General features: G+C 37.4%; 1 protein-coding gene across 10 annotated transcripts in view; it reads right to left on the bottom strand.

Annotated features, from left to right (window-relative positions):
* Positions 1 to 17,154, bottom strand: part of Ccdc88a (coiled-coil domain containing 88A) — a 127,858-nt gene that overhangs the window by 26,627 nt on the left and 84,077 nt on the right. For all 10 annotated transcript variants that reach the window (XM_042691155.1, XM_042691157.1, XM_042691162.1 and 7 more), the window contains exons 18-22: positions 15,877 to 16,041; positions 11,715 to 11,876; positions 10,014 to 10,291; positions 9,669 to 9,812; positions 1,466 to 1,652 (exon numbers count right to left, since the gene is read on the bottom strand). In XM_042691155.1, coding sequence (XP_042547089.1) covers positions 1,466 to 1,652; positions 9,669 to 9,812; positions 10,014 to 10,291; positions 11,715 to 11,876; positions 15,877 to 16,041 — 936 coding nt within the window. The remainder of the gene's footprint in view (positions 1 to 1,465; positions 1,653 to 9,668; positions 9,813 to 10,013; positions 10,292 to 11,714; positions 11,877 to 15,876; positions 16,042 to 17,154) is intronic.

Here is a 17,154-nt window from a genome sequence, read left to right as displayed (position 1 = left end):
CTACATTCTCAAATATACCAAACTACTTCTTTCCTCTTCTTGAGCACTGTCATAAGAGGATTATGTATTTGTGGTTTATTTATCTTTGTTCAGATGCTTGTTGATTTTTTCAGTGTGTGTTCAAAGTGTTTAATTAGCTCTCGGCTTTTGAATCTTTTCATGTCCTCGATAGCATATTCAACAAGTTCTTTCTTAAATTCCAGAGTTCCTTGCATTTCCTCAAGCAACTCGAAGACCTTTTCATATCCTTGTCCCAACTTTTGAATTTCCTTCCTGAGCTCACGTTTTGTATTGAAGACTCTTTTAGGTCTCCCTTGCTTCCCTTTAGACACCACAGCGGATTTAGGCATTGCTCCAATCTTGTGGTCACCTTCTCTCTCAGCCTTCGCTGAGGCCTCAAGATAGGATTCATCCTCTCCTGCTGCTTTCTTGGTTGTAATGATCCTAGTGTATTTCTTAGGTAGTGGTAGAGGAACCATTATTTTATTATCTGAATTCACTGCTCTAGTTCTTACAGAATTCTTATCTGCTTTATCAGCCATCACTTTCAATGAGTGGAAGTGTGGCAGGATCAAGTTCAAGTCCCGGTCTCGGATCTGGAGTTGGGAGCCGGAGAGCACCTCCAAAGTGGTGGGGTAGCTGTGCACCTTGCTTCCAGGGTGACTTTTTCTCCAACTTTACTTTGAATATTAATTATTCACTATTCTGGATGTACATCAACCTAAGTATATTTTACTTATACTTTTATAAATTATGGGTAGAGGGGCTGGGAAGGTGGCTCAGTGGCAGAGCGCTTGCCTTGCATGCATGAGGCCCTGGGTTCCATTCCTCAGCACCACATAAGCAAAAAGAAAAAAGCCGGAAGTGGCGCTGTGGCTCAAGTGGTAGAGCACTAGCCTTGAGCTGAAGAGCTGAAGGACAGCGCCCAGGCCCAGAGTTCAGGCCCCATGACCGGACCCCCCCAAAAAAAATTAAAAATAAATAAATAAATAAATAATAGGTGGAATAAATGCTATGAACCTTCTGAGTTTTGTTGCATATGATTTCAAACTATTTTTTTCTATTGGCTTATTATCTCATGCTAAGTTTACAATGCATATTTTATTATCAAATAAAAGCACATAACTAAAATTTGAAAGCATCTGTACAATAAAAATTGAACTGTCAGTAAAAAAATGAAATTAATGATAAGTTTCTCAATTATTTGTAAATGTCAGTTATCCTTAACCAACCTTTTTTTTTTTTTGGTCAGTTGTGGGCTTGAACTCTGGGCCTGGGTGCTGTCCCTGCTCTCTTCAGCTCAAGGCGAACACTCTACCTCTTGAGTCACAGCACCACTTTTAACCAACTAGTATAGAAGCAACCCACTAAGTAGCTACTGCTATTGTCACTTATCATATGATTAGGTTACATTTAGGGCATGGCCATAGAAAGAAACAGAACTGTGATGAGACTTGTAGCTTACCTCACACTGGTTATTTAGCTTTGTGGATGTGATATCCAGCTGTTGGTACTGTTCCTTTAGCTTCGAAAATTCAGCTTCTAATCTTGTTTGTTCCAGTTTAGAATTATTTAGGAGACTTTTCAAATTTTTGTGGTCAGTTTGTAAAATTTCAGTCTCTTTTAAAAGCTGGCTATATGTATAATTTAACCTATAAATAGAAATCATAATAGAAGTAGTTAGACTAATTTTTTTTTGGTGCTTCTGGGACTTGAACTCAGTGCCTCCCATTTCCTACCCATGATTTACCACATGAGCCATGCCCCTACCCTTTTAATTTTAATTATTTTTCAAGTAGGGTTCTAAGATTTTTGCCTGAGTGGGCCTGAACTGTTCTCTCTCTCTCTTTTTTGTGGTTGTGGGGCTTGAACTCTGGGCCTGGGCCCTGTCCCTCGGCTTTTCAGCTCAAGGCGAGTGTTCTACCACTTGAGCCACAGCATCACTTCCAGTTTTCTGGTGGTTAACCGGGCATAAGAGTCTCACGGACTGTTCTGCCCAGGCTGGCTTTGACCCGTGATCCTCAAATCTCAGCCTCCTGAATAACTAGGATTATAGGCGTAAGTCATCAGCACCAGGCTTCTCTTCTTATTTTAAGACTCCTGCACAGACAAAATGACAGTTGTATATCCCCATGCCCAGCTTTTCTGTTGCAATGAGATTCTCGTGAATTTTTTTTTTGCCCATGTTTGAGGACAACTTCTATCCTCCTAATCTCCACTCAAGTAGCTGGGCTTACAGGAGTCAGTCACTGTACCCAACCTACTAGATTTTCTTTACAGATTTCACTGTAATTTACACCATTTGAAAATGCCTAAAAAAAAGTTCAGACAGTGAAAATACAAAAGATTCTTTTGCCAGTTACTAAACTGATTTAAAAAATCAGTTTCTTGTCTTTAAAAACTAGATTAAAAATATTCTAAGAGTGGTGCTGTGGCTCAAGTGGTAGAGCGCTAGCCTTGAGCTGAAGAGCTGAGGGACAGAGCTCAGGCCCAGAGTTCAAGCCCCACGACCGACAAAAATATTCTAAGTACAGGCAGGGAAGGTGGCTCAGTGGTAGAGTGCTTGCTTTGCATGCATGAGGCCCTGGGTTTAATTCCTCAGCACTATATAAGCAGAAAAAGCTGGAAATGGCGCTGTGGCTCAAGTGGTAGAGCCCTAGCCTTGAGCTAAAGAGCTGAGGGACAGTGTCCAAGCCTAGAGTTCAGGCCCCACAACTGACAAAAATAAAAAAAAAAAAAAGAAGAAGAAAAAAGAACTCCCTCCCCGCCCCCAAATATTCTAAGTACATCTTTTCCAAAAAAGAATATTTTAGGTTTTAAATATGCTTAAATAGACATTTTTTTTTTTTTTTTTGCCAAGTCCTGGGGCTTGAACTCAGGGCCTGGGCACTGTCCCTAAGCTTCTTTTTTTGCTCAAAGATAGCACTCTTACCACTTGAGCCACAGCACCACATCCAGCTTTTTCTGTCTATGTGATACTGAGGAATCGAATCCAGGGCTTCATGTATGCTAGGCAAGCACTCTACCACTAAGCCACATTCCCAGTCCAAATAAACACTTTTATCACATAAAACTTAAAAAGTGTTAATAAAAATATTTAAAGAATGAAAGAAAAAACGATCAATAGTTATTTTTTCTCTATGCTGGTATTGGGGCTTGAACTTAGAACCTTGTATTCTTGCTCAGCTTTTTTGCTCACATCTGACACTCTGCCACTTGAGTCACGTAACTATTTTTTTTCTTTTTCAAAATTATATTTTATTATCTATAAAATAGTGTTCAAAGGAGATACCATTCAACAAATCAGTTTATGAATATAATGCATCTTGACAATTCTGGCTTTTTGCTGGTTAAGGGGAGGTAAGTCTTCTGGATGTATCTGACTGAGTTGGCTTTGAACCAAGATTTTCAAATCTCAAGTTCCTGAGTAGCAAGGATTATAGGCATGAGCCATTGGTGCCAGGCACCAATCCAGTTTTTTTTTTTTAATTTAATTTAATTTTATTTGTGAACATACTGTACAGAGGGGTTACAATTACATGGGCAGGATAATGCGTACATTTCTTACCAAGCATTGCAGCCTCCTCCTTTGTTTACCCTTCACCTCCCTTCCCAGCCTCCCCCCTCCCCCCCAATCCCAATCCTTCTCCTTCCCCCCCCCCTCCCCCCACCAATCCAGTTTTTATTTCTGCTTTTTTGTGTTTTTTTTTTGGCTGGTATTGGGCTTGAACTCAGAGCTTTGCACTTTTACTTGGCTTATCTTGCTCAGGCTGGTACTCTACCACTTCATCCAACACCTTAACTTCTAGTTTCTTGCTGCTTAACTGGAGGTAAAAGTCTCAAAGACTTTCTTGCCTGGGTTAGCTTTGAACCTTGATCCTCAGATCTCAGCCTCAAGAGTAGCTAGTTTAAACATGAGGCACAGGTGCCCAGTCCAATCCCCTTTTGATTCAAAGAAAATATAGAATCTAAAATTTCACACGAAACAAGGATTGGATAAACAGAATGTGTAAATTCAATATGAAACACTATGTTGACACATTTGCTGATAATTAATATGTACAAGTTTAAACCAAATTTTAGTTGGTAAGCTTTCTCTAGTTATTGCAAATTATTAGTATTTATACAACATTTGATTGTTATTATGTAAAAATATAGTTTTTCTTTTCTTGCCACAATTCACTTTTAGAGCAAGGTTCACTGATCTCTAAGTATGGGGACTGACACATTTCTTTTTTTTTTTTGCCAGTCCTGGGCTTGAACTCTAGGTCTGGGCGCTGTCCCTCAGCTCTTCAGCTCAAGGCAAGCACCCTACCACTTGAGCCACAGCGCCACTCTGGCTTTTTCTTCTTCTTCTTCTTTTTTTTTTTTGTCGGTCGTGGGGCTTGAACTCTGGGCCTTGGCACTGTCCCTCAGCTCTTCAGCTCAAGGCGAGCACTCTACCACTTGAGCTACAGCGCCACTTCCGGTTTTCTGGTGGTTTATTGGAGATAGGAGTCTCACGGTCTCTCCTGCCCGGGCTGGCTTTGAACTACGATCCTCAGATCTCAGCCTCGTGAGTAGCTAGGATTACAGGCGTGAGCCACCAGCGCCCGGCTTTGGCTTTTTCTTCTTATGTGGTGCTGAGGAATCGAACCCAGGGCCTCATGCATGCAAGGCAAGCACTCTGCCACTGAGCCACCTTCCCAGCCCTGACACATTTCTTATAAAGACCAAAGAGTAAAGACTCAAGGCCTTGTAGGCCATGTGTAGTCATAGTAGCATACTTCTTTACTTCCATTTTACCAATGCATCAAATTATGAAATTTTTCTTTTCTTAGTTTGGAGGCTGTCCTGAGACAATACCTAAATGAACTTTGTGCTGGGCTGGCTACAGTTTGCCAATCTTTTTTTTTTGGTCTGGTTGTGGGGCCTGAACTCTACGCCTGGGTGCTGTCCCTCAGCTCTTCAGCTCGAGGTTAGCACTCTACCACTTGAGCCACAGCACCACTTCTGGCTTTTTTTTCCCCTGCTTATGTGGTGCTGAGGAATCAAACCCAGGGCCTCATGCATGCAAGGCAAGCGCTCTACCACTGAGCCACCTTCCCAGTCCATCCAATCTTATCTTATCCCAAGGCTAGTAAGGAAGCTCAGTGGAAGTGTGCTTGCCTAGCATGCATGAAGCCCTGGGTTTGATTCCTCAGTACCACATAAACAGAAAAAGCCACAAGTAATGCTGTGGTAGAGTGCTAGCCTTGAGCAAAAGAAGCTCAGGGACAGTGCCCAGGCCCTGACTGAGTTCAAGCCCCAGGGATGGAAAAAAAAAAAGTTTCAGAATCCCCTAAGAAAAACAGGCAACCAAATGAAGGAATTTCTTGCTTAGGGTGGTCTTTGTTTGGAACATCTGATCATTTACCAGAACTCATTTCCTCATAGAAATTTAGTCAGCTTACAAAAGTCATTATAAAATATATTTTTTTAATCAAGAATTGGTACAAGCCAGGCACTGATGGCTCACGCCTGTAATTCTAGCTATTCAGGAAGCTGATATCTGAGGATTACAGTTCAAAGCCAGTCTGGGTAGGAAAGTCTATGACTCTTATCGCTAATTAACCATCAGAAAACTGTGGCTGAAAGTGGGAGAGTGCTAGCCTTGAGCCCAAACCCCGAGTTCAAGCCCCACAACTAATTAAAAAAAAAATAGAATTGGTATAAAAACCAAACTGGCAAAACTAGACATATACAATAAACGCTATATAAATAGACTGACTCCTTAATTAGATGCAAACCATTCATACAAATATAGGTAGTATATCAACACCTATGATAATAAAAAATTTCCTAAAGATGCTTCATAGGAAGGAGACAATGTTTGAGATCCCATATCCCCACTACAAATGCTAAGATAAGCTCTTGGAGTCCCTTCCTACCTTTTAAAAGACTTTTTTTTTCTTTTTTGCTGGTCATGAGGCCTGAACTCTGGGCCTGGGCACTGTCCCTCAGCTCTTCAGCTCAAGGTTAGTGCTCTACCACTTGAGCCACAGCGCCACTTCCAGCTTTTTCTGCTTATGTGGTGCTGAGGAATTAAACCCAGGGCCTCATGCATTAAGGCAAGCACTCTACCACTGAGCCACCTTCCTAGCCCCTTTTAAAAGATTTTTGAGACAATATCTCCCTTTGTAGCTCAGACTGGCCTAGAACTTAACAATCTTCCTTCCTCAGCCTCCTGTGTGCTAGGATTACAGGCTCATACCTTTACACCTGGGTTCTTGAATTTGTTATACTGTCTTTTAAAACAGTAATAAGAAAATACAGTTCAGTGAATACAATTCTAATAAGGCCTAGACAACTTAAGTCCATTAAAGAAACTCTGTTTGGCATTATCTAAAATTAAATAGACTATTCAGAGAGACAAATTATTATCCTTCAGATGTCTTCATAAATATCTTTATTTGAGGGGAGAAGGGTGAAACATGTTCCACTTAAAGACTTTTCTTCCCTTAGAACCAAGACCTTCATTCTAAGACATGAGTACATAAAAAGTAGGCTGGAATATAACTGAGACAGAAAATACTCAGATTGGGTAGTATAACCACAGACAAAAATAATCTCTCAATGGTCATTATTTTCTACAAACCTGGAGAATTTTAGAGTTAAGCCTATCATGCTCAATTTCTTCTTCAGTTTTGCTATGTCCTTTACCTGCAGGGTCCTACTAACATACACAATTACATTCCTAGAAGGACCAACTAAATCTAGGAATTGCTTCAGCTATCTATGAATCCTAGCAATGAACAAAAAATAGATAAAAATGGGACACTTCTACAGGGAATGTGTTCCTCAAAGTTTGGTATATAATAAAAATGAAGGCAGGCAATAATGATTCATACCTGTAAGCCTAGCTATTAAGGGGGCTGAGACCTGGCGAACTGTAGTTCAAAGCCATTTCAGACAGAAAAGTTCTTAAGTTCCATCTCTGACTGACCAGCAAAAAGCCAGACTAAAGGTATGGTTCAACTGGTAAAGTTCAGGGCATGAGTTAAGGAAGCCAAGGGCATGGGAAGACTGTAGTTAAAACCCCAGTACTGGGGGGAAAAGAAGACCCTGTAACTTGTGGGAGTTTGGTCTACTACTGCATATACTGATATGTGTGTGTATGTATATATAGATATGTATTTATATATCTATATATATCTATATATATATCTATTTATATATCTATCTATATAAATACATATCTATATATATATACATACACACACACACACATATATATCCTCTTTATCATACATTGTCTTTATTCTAATGAAATGTGGTGTTTAACTCATTGAAGTTCAAATCCCACAATAGAGAATTTCAACAATAGGATAAGAAACTGTTGAGCATGAAAATGAACATGGTTCATTTTATCTAGAATTTGTGTGTGTGTGTATGCATTCACACACACCAGTACTGGGACTTGAACTTAGGGACTAGGTGCTATTCCTTTGTCACTTAATGAGCCACAGCTTCACTTTCAGTTTTTGAAAGTCTCACAGACCTTTGTGCATGGGCTGGCATCAAACTGTGACATTTAGATTTCAGCCTCTTGAGTAACTAAGATTACAACAAGCGTGAGCCACTGGTATCTCTCTAGAAATTTTTTTTTTTAATTGTGAAAATACTGTACAGAGGGGTTACAATTACATGGGCAAGACAATGAGTATATTTCTTATCAAGCATTGTAGCCTCCTCCTTTGTTTCCCCTTCCCATCTTCCCCCTGTCCCCCTCATTCCTTTTCCCCCCCTCCCCTACACCAAAGTTGTAAAGTTCATTTTCAACATAATGACTTGTACATCTCATTGTCTCTAGGAATTTTTTTTTTTTTGGCTAACCCTGAGGCTTGAACTCCGGGCCTGGGTACTGTCCCTGAGCTTCTGAGCTTCTTTTTGTTCAAGGACCACTTGAGTCACAGCTCTACTTCCAGCTTTTTCTTTCTTTCTTTCTTTTTTTTTTTGGGGGGGGGGGGGTCCGGTCGTGGGGCCTGAACTCTGGGCCTGGGTGCTGTCCCTCAGCTCTTCAGCTCAAGGCTAGCACTCTACCACTTGAGCCACAGCGCCACTTCCGGTTCTTTTTGCTTATGTGGTGCTGAGGAATCGAACCCAGGGCCTCATGCATGCAAGGCAAGCACTCTACCACTGAGCCACCTTCCCAGCCCACTTCCAGCTTTTTCTGAGAAGTTTTTTTTTTTTTTATTGGATATAACAGTCTCATGGACTTTCCTGCTTGGGCTGGCTCTGAACCATGATCCTCAGATCTCAGCTTCCTGAGTAACTAGGATTACAGAAATGTGCCACTGACTAGGAATTTTTAAAAAGAAAAACGTATCATTTTTAAAGGTGAGTTTGTTAAATTTATAAATAGAAAATAGTTAAGAAATAACTTATATTTGAATTTTGTATGTTGCCTTTGAGCTCTTCAGCTGTAGTGATATAAGTGTAATACAAATGCTTTTGCTATTTAAACTAAAATTTCTGAAAAAATTCAGAATTATACCCTTATGGAATAGGATGGTTACACTTGGCAAGTTCTGACTTCTCAAGGCTCTCAATCAAACAAACAAACAAACCAAACAAAATATTTTCCTGTGCTAATGTAAAGACATTAATATACAAGGTAATTAAAAATATAGGTTCCAATCCAGTTAGTCAGAAAATTATTAGGCACCAATTTCAAAGACAAGAACTGGGATGCCAAACTAGGGAAAGCAATGACACAAATCATCAGGTTTAATTATATTTTATCCCTATAAAGCTTTTTTTTAGGTTATCAGCTTTAGAAATTTTGTTAAATAATACAAAATGTACATGTGATTTTTTTTGTTTCTTTTGTAAGTTCTTCTCCCATGGTATAACCCCTGTTTTCACTGTATTTGATTCTGGTACCCTGCATTTTATATATACATTTTTCTAATTTGGGGAGGGGAAGGGAAATAAAAAGTGCTGAAATAAGGATCTAGGTTGACCCATTGTAACAATGAGATGCACAAGACACTATGTTGAAAATGAACTTTACAATTTTGGGGAGTGGGGGGAGAAGTTAGGGAGGTGGGGAGGGAAGGGATGGTAGGGGGAAAACAAAGGAGGAGGTAACAATACTCCATAGAAAATGTACTCATTACCTTACTCATGCAACTGTAACCCCTCTGTACAGTATTTTTACAATAAAACATAACAAAACACAATTTAGTTGAAGCTGAGACTGGTGGCTCATGCCTATAATCCTAACTGCTCAGTAGGCTGAGGTCTGAGAATCAAGGGCCAGCCCAGGCAGACAAATTCAGAAGAATCATCTCTAAACCAGCAAAAGCTAGAACTGGAAGCATCTTGAGTGGAAAAAGCCAACTAAGAGTTTGAAGCCCCTAGTTCAAGCCCAAGTACAAGTAAATAAACGAACAAGCAATCTTAGCTGAATAAAACAAGAGAAAATAGAACAATCAGGTTTTTCCCTCAGTGATTCCATAACTAGCAATGCAACTGTTAGTTAGCTTACTTACCGCTTTGAAGTCTTTGAAAAAAGTTTTGACTGCAAAAAAACTTTATCAGTCTATTCCTTAAAATTTGAAATCCAAATTATAGGTGGTATTAAAAAGGGCAGTATATACTTCAGATATAAGGAATACAGAATTAAAATATATAAATTACGTTACCTATCATTTTCACCACAAAGTTTCTTGTATTCTGCAGCTATCGTCTCATGATTTTTGTTTTCAAGAAGCATTTTTTCCTGTTCTATTTTGAGTGTTTTTTCCAAATCTTCCAATTGTCCTTTCTGTTTTAATAACTGATTGTAACTGTGGAAAAAGTTAGATATATAAAACTTATATTTCCAAAGTATTTAAAAATGAACAAGAGTAGCTTATTAGAAGTACTATATAAAACACATGCAATTCTATGTAAATTACCTTAATAAATGTGTTAATTCCTAAATTGACCATATTGTCTGAAGAAAATTTGTTTAAAATTTAACAGTACAATATAATATAGTCAGTTACCGGTCTTCAAGATCTTTATGTTCCACTTCAAGATTTTTGTGGGCAGACTTCAGAGTTCCATGTTTAGAGATGAGAGATTCATACTCTGAGGCCTGGCGTTCATGAAGAAGTTCCAGCTTCTCATGATCTTTGATTAGAGAATCATAGAGAGATTTCAGGTCTTCTCGTTCTTTGATTATAGATTCATTTTCATTTTCTAAGGATGACTGCTGGATTAAGAGTTGTGCATTCTGGTTCATAAGTGAGGTACTTTGAGAATTAAGAGTGGAGTTTTCAACCTGTATGAAAGTAATGTTACCATAAGAAAGTTCTAAATCACAGCAGGTATATTCATATTTTAATATGAAACTTTAGATTTTTAGCTTCCCAAAGAATAAAGTTACCATTCAATTTTTACCTCTGGAGATAACATATGTATTTTATATATCTGAAGGTATAAATATATATGTGTGTGTGTGTGTGTGTATGTATATATGTATATATATATAGTTAGTTAGTTAGTTAGTTAGGTGCTACATATATGGGTGGCTCATGCCTGTAATCCTAGCTACTCAAGAGGCTGAGATTTGAGGATCATGATTTGAAGTCTACAAAGGCAGGAAAGGCTGTGAGACTCTTATATCCTAATAACCCCCATAAAACTGTAAATGGAGCTGTGGATCAAAGTGTTAAGAGTGCTAGCCTTGAGCACAAAAGCTCAGGGACAGCACCCAGGCCCTAAGTTCAAACCTCATGATATACAAAAATAAAAAATATATATAAATTACATAACATACATATATATATATACACACATAAATACATCCACATATATATATGTATTACATATATGCATTATATATTTGAGTTAAATTTGTTTTAAATAAAGTTGATCACCAAGTATTTGTATTCCACTTACAAAGTAAAAAGAAAAAGTATTATTTTAGCTAATCATTTCTAGAATCTGTGAGTTGACAGAACTGAAAAAATATTTTTTGAAATTTTCCCAAGTCCAAATTAGTAATTTACCACTTGGAATAGGGTAACAGAACTATTAGGTTCAGTGAGAAAGCTTGTTTTTGAGAGCTTTTTTGCTTTATTGTTTTGAAAGTTGGACTTTTTTCTACCAGACTATTCTGTCTGAAAAGACATTGGGTGGTAAGTGAAAGATGGATCCTTTGAAATAAATCTAATGACAAAATTCCAAATTGTATTGTAATCGTACCATACTGCAAAGTATTTTAGCTAATTAGAATCGTCTTGCTGAAAAGACTATGATAAAAGTTATCTTAGCTGGGTAAAGGTGGCTCATTGCCTATAATCTTAACTACTTAGAAGGCTGAGATCAGACGACTGTAGTTTAAAACAAGCCCAGGTTGAAAAGTCAATGAGACTCATCTTTAATTAACCAGCTCAAAGTAGGGATAGAGGTATGAGATAAATGGTAGAATACAAGCTGAGCAAGCAAGATGAACAAACACAAAACTGTAAGTCCAAACCCCTGTAATCCTAAAAATGTATTTTTGGGTGAATTTATTAATTTTTATTACTTTTGACATTTATAAAATGCTGATGTTTAAATGTCTGACATTATACTAAATAAAAACATTTTGTTTTCAGCTGTTCAGTTCACTCACTAAGATCTACTGTCAAGTCCTCTTTATTTTAATAGCATACACTTTAAGTGTTTGGTTTTATAACCCTCAAATATCACATTACAACCTGAAGCTTGGCATTCTGGGTTTGAAGGGTAGTATTCTGTTCCTGTAATGACACAGTCTGCCTCTGAAGTGCAAGAATCTGAGCCTGCAAATTATTGTTCTGTGTTTCAAGTTGCTTCAGTTGAGTTTTCAATGCTTGCTTCTCTGCTTGCAATGTAGCATTCTAAAAAAGACAATAAAAATAAAGTGAATTTCAAACTTATTTTTCTGTAAGATACTGAAATTTTATGCAATGAGCATTTATTACTAGTTAAAATAAAAAAAACAAACCCTATAACCTAAAAAAGTCACTCTCTATCCCATATTGTTATCACATTTAATCTATGAAAAAGGTGGTAGTAATACTGTAACTTTAATATGCAATTTGCCTGGATTCTGCTTTATAATAATCTGTACACAAAATATTCCATGCTAAATATATTTATTAATTCAAGGAATTAGAATAAGGTTGTTTGCTCAGAAGTACTAAGTGGGGTTCCCCCTATCCAAAAAAGGGCTGAAACATAGCTGCTACCTAGTTAGTATAAAGGCTCTAAATTCAAAACCCCAGCACCACTGTGTCTGTGTCTGTCTGTGTGTGTGTGTGAGAGAGAGAGAGAGAGAGAGAGAGACAGAGACAGACAGACAGACAGACAAACGAACAGCACATGTTGGTAAAGATGCAAGAGCAGAGAAAAGGAACCCTTATACACAGTTGGCAGGAATGTAAATTAATGCAAACACTATAGAGCACAATATGTAGGGTTTTTTTTTTTTGAAAAAAATTAAAAATAGGAGCTGTGGAGGTAGCTCAGTGGTAGAGTGTTTGCCTTGCATGCATGAAGATCTGGGTTCAATTCCTCAGCACCACATAAGCAGAAAAAGCCAGAAGTGGCGCTGTGGCTCAAGTGGTAGAGCGCTAGCCTTGAGCTGAAGAGCTGAGGGACAGCGCCCAGGCCCAGAGTTCAGGCCCCACGACCAACAGAAAAAATAAATTAAAAATAGAACAACCATATAATCCTGCTATTCTACTCCTGGGGTATCTTTCTAAAAGAATGCAAGTCAAGATATAGTCGAGATAGCTGATACCCATATTGATAGCAACATTATTCACAATAACCAAAATATGGAGTCAGCCTAGGTGCCTATCAATGGATGGATGAAGAGAATATACACATTCATAAATAGTGGAAAATTATTCAGGTATGAAGAATAAAATTATGCTGTTTGCAAGAGAATTGACAGAACTTAAAATCAACATGCTAAGTGAAATACTCCAGACTAAAAAGGACAAATATCAAATGCTTTCTGTCTACTGAATCTAAACCTAAAGAAAAAAAATGAACAACAGGGATTCTGTTTGTGCGTAAGAACCAGCAGGAGCAGTGATGGGAAAAGGGGATGGTAAAAAGTACATGATCAAAGTTCTTGTTTTTCGTACCTATATACAATATTTTAATCAGATTTCTCTCATTTAACTCATTTTTCCCATCCCATTACCCTCTGTCAATTCAACAGCTTTCCACAAATTTCATTTTGTTATTTTAATTCACATATGTATTTTGTTCACCCTCCAGCATTCTCTTTTCCTCCTCAAGTACTTCTTATGCAGGTATGAAAATAGAATAATAAAATCCAGTAAAAATTGTTGAAAAGGGGGGAAAATAACAAAGGGGGAAAATTTGATCAAAGTATATTATATGTACAATGAAACCTCTTTATACAACTAATAAAAGCAAACAAAAAGTAGAAGAAAATAATTTTGAATTTTATCCTAAAAAATTTGAAGCTATTGATATACATATATTATTTTTATTTTTATTTTTTTGGAGGTGGTCACGGGGTTTGAACTGGGCATGATCCCTGAGCTCTTTTGCAAAGGCTAGTGCTTTACCACTTGGAGCCACAATGTCACTTCTGGTTTTCTGGTGGATAATTAGAGATGAGTGACTTTCCTGTGCTAGCTGGCTTCAAACTGTGATCCTCAGATGTCAGGCTCCTGAATAACTAGGATTACAGGCATGAGCCACAGGTGCTCAACAATATTTTAAGTCTTGAAATAACACAACCTGGGTTTTTTTTTTTAAAGAATGCTCTAGAAAGTATACTGAGGATGAATTTGATTAATAGAAGAGTGGAAAAGGGAGACATTTAGGATATACTGAGTCAAGATGAAAGGTAATGCTATCTTGAAAAGAGTGATAAGAGCAAAGATGGAAAGAAATAGATATATTTGGGATGTATTTCCTAAATAGAGATATAAACTTGGTTCTGGACTTATATGAGGATGATGGTGAAATGTCCAATTATTAAATCACCAGTCTTTTCTTAATGTATAAAAATCAATCAAGGAAGGGGCAAGATGGTGCCCCAGGCTCCCTGAACTGCTGACACAGATACCTGACACAGATTCTTCTGTGTCAATCTATGAATAAGCAATGGGAGGCGGAATAACAAAGGAAACTATATTATAAAAGAGAAACAAAGGGAGAACATCGATTATCACTGCATAGGTAACAGAAAAACAGAGAAAAGGAAAGGCAACACAGAAAAAGGAAACAGCCAGCAATTCCAACTTGGATCTCTGAGGGTAGGAGAAGAAGGTGATACTGTAGACACTTTTTTTTTTTTCAAATTCTTTATTGTGATTAAGTGATTATATAATTTCCCAAATTTCCCAGTATTGTGGGATAGTATGCTTAGTTAAAGCCACAAACACATTCTAACTTTCATGGGGCAAAATGTCTACCATAGACTCTTATCTCCAATAAACTACCCGAAAAGCCAGAAGTGGAAGAACATTAGCCTTGCACCAAGGAAGCTCAGGGTCAGTGCCCAGCCGCTGAGTTCTAGGCCCAGGACTGGCACTTAAAAAAAAAAAGACCAACTCTATGAATTATTGATGTAGAAGAAAAGGTACATGCTAAAAGACACAGAAAACAGTCAACAAAATAATAACAAACTTTCTACAATCTTGTCAAAGAGATAGTAAGTAGGCATTTAGGACTCTAAATAAGTAAGACCAAAAAAGAACTCTGCCTATATCACTTTAGAGCTAAAACACTACCTATATAGACCCAGAAAGTAATATTGAAAGCAGAAAAAAAGCATCAAGCACATAAAAAAGTGAAATCATTAGAATAGCAAATTTCTTAATACAAATTCTAAAAACAAGAAGAGCATGGAGGGGCTGGGAAGGTGGCTCAGTGGTAGAGCGCTTGCCTTGCATGCATGAGGCCCTGGGTTCGATTACTCAGCACCACATAAGCAGAAAAAAAAGTCAGAAGTGGTGCTATGGCTCAAGTGGTAGAGCGCTAGCCTTGAGCTGAAGAGCTGAGGGACAGCACCCAGGCCCAGAGTTCAGACCCCACGACCGGAACACCCCCCCCCCCCCTGCAAAAAAAAAAAAAAGAAGAGCATGGAATGATTATGTTCTAAACTCTGAAAGAAAATGAATGCTAATGCAGTTATTTAAACAGCAGTGCAAACTTTCATAATGGAAGAAAAAGTTAAAATACTCTAAAGAACAAATGCTTTTATCACTAGTAATACTAAGCCAGAACTGAAGAATATATGCAAAGGAATCCTATATTCAGAAGAGAAAGAACTAATGAAAACATTGGAAAGAGCAGACCAATTTACTAGTCATGTAGATAAAGAAATGAAGATTAGCAAAGAAAAATAACAAAATGACAGAATATACTACACATTTAATTCTCCAATTAAAACACAGGCTGGTGGACTGGATTAAAAAACAAACAGAAGACCCAACTGTTTATTGCTTACAAGAAACATACTTTACTGACAAAGGCAAACAGGTTTAAAGTAAAAGCATAGAAAAATACATTTCTAAGTAAATGAAACCCAAATGATAGCAAGAGAAGCTATACTTACAGCTAGTCAGGAGTAGCTCTACTCATCTAATAGAACAGGCTTCAAACTGAAACAAGGGGAAGGTGAGAAGAGGGATGGAGGGTAAGAACTACAGAGGGGTGAATGTGACTAAAGTACATTATATACATGAACGGAAATGTCATGTTGAACTATTGAACATATGCCAACAAAGGAGCATAAAATAATCAAAACTACACAACTAGGTGAAATTTTCTAACTTACCTGATTATGTCCAATGATCCTTTACTTCTAATATACTTTATTCTACTAAAAGATTTTAAAATACTTACATTTCTCTCTACTTCAATTAATCTGTCTTTAACTTTGAGAAGCTCTCTAGTTGTTTCTTGGCTTTCTCGCTCCCATTTATTATCTTCCCTGGGTACTAGAGGAGAGCTCTGCACCATCCTTTCCTCATCTTGTCGCTGTTTGAGTGCTTCATAATTTTTTTTCACCTAAAATTTATTCAAGTATTTTAATGCAGAGAAAAAAAATCACCAAGGTTATCTTTCTTACAATTAATTCCACCCTGCATAGGTCTGGTGAATGGAACTGTGGGGGGGGAGGGAATATGATAAAAATACAGGTGATTATTATCATCATCAGAGTTAAAATTTCATCTTTTAAAAATGCCAATCAGGTTAAGTGCTGGTGACTCATACCTGCAATGATAGCTACTCTGGAGGCTAAGCTCTGAAAGATTGAGGTTAGAAGCCAACTGAAGCATGCAGTCTGCAAAATTCAATTTTCAATTAACAAAAAAGCAAGGATGAAGTTGTGGTTCAAGTGGCAGATGACTAGTCAAAAAAGAAAGCCAAGCAAGCATGAGGCTCTAAATTAAAAACCCAGTACGACAAAAAGAAAGCAAAACTTTTTCTCCTAGAAATATTGTAAATGGTGCTTCCGTGTATGTTCATACAATATATATTTTCAATTTTTTTATTAGTTATGGAGCTTAAACTCAGGGCCTGGGTCTTGTCTCTGAGCTTTTTCTCTCAAGGTTAGCATTCTATACCACTTTATGCCGCAGCACCTCTTCTAGTTTTCTGGTGGAGATCAGAGTCTCAAGGACTTTCCTGCCTGGGCTGGCTTTGAAATATGATCCTCAGATCTCAGCTTCTGAGGTAGCTAGAATTACAGGCATGAGCTACTGGCACCTGGCTATAATTTCAAATCGTATTGTGATTAAAATATCCCTCAAGAATAGTGAGAAGACTCAGATGTGTTGCTAAGTAGTAACAATTATTTTTAGCGCTATCTGTAGCCAATATAGAAATTTCACAGAAAGAAATTTCACAGATTCCTGTGCAAAAACCAAATAGTAATTTGTTATACAAGTTCCTATTCTTAAAAAGATACCTAAAGTTACTGAAGTATCTGTAAATATCTTCTCTTCTAAAGGTATGTCATAAAATGATATTATAATAATAAGTTTATTCAGATCTTGACATATGTAATTACTGTAATTTCTTTTAACACTGTTGTAACAATAGATGACTAACATCATTATTTTCTGTCTTACTTTAGATTGGTAAGAATGGTGTTAAAGTGATAATATGATTTTTTTT

The sequence above is a fragment of the Dipodomys spectabilis genome, unplaced genomic scaffold (genome assembly GCF_019054845.1).
Source record: "Dipodomys spectabilis isolate Male_0828 unplaced genomic scaffold, ASM1905484v1 ptg000141l, whole genome shotgun sequence".
NCBI lineage: Eukaryota > Metazoa > Chordata > Mammalia > Rodentia > Heteromyidae > Dipodomys > Dipodomys spectabilis.
The sequence above is the reverse complement of the archived record's forward strand: the minus strand, read 5'-3'. Positions and strand labels throughout refer to the sequence as shown.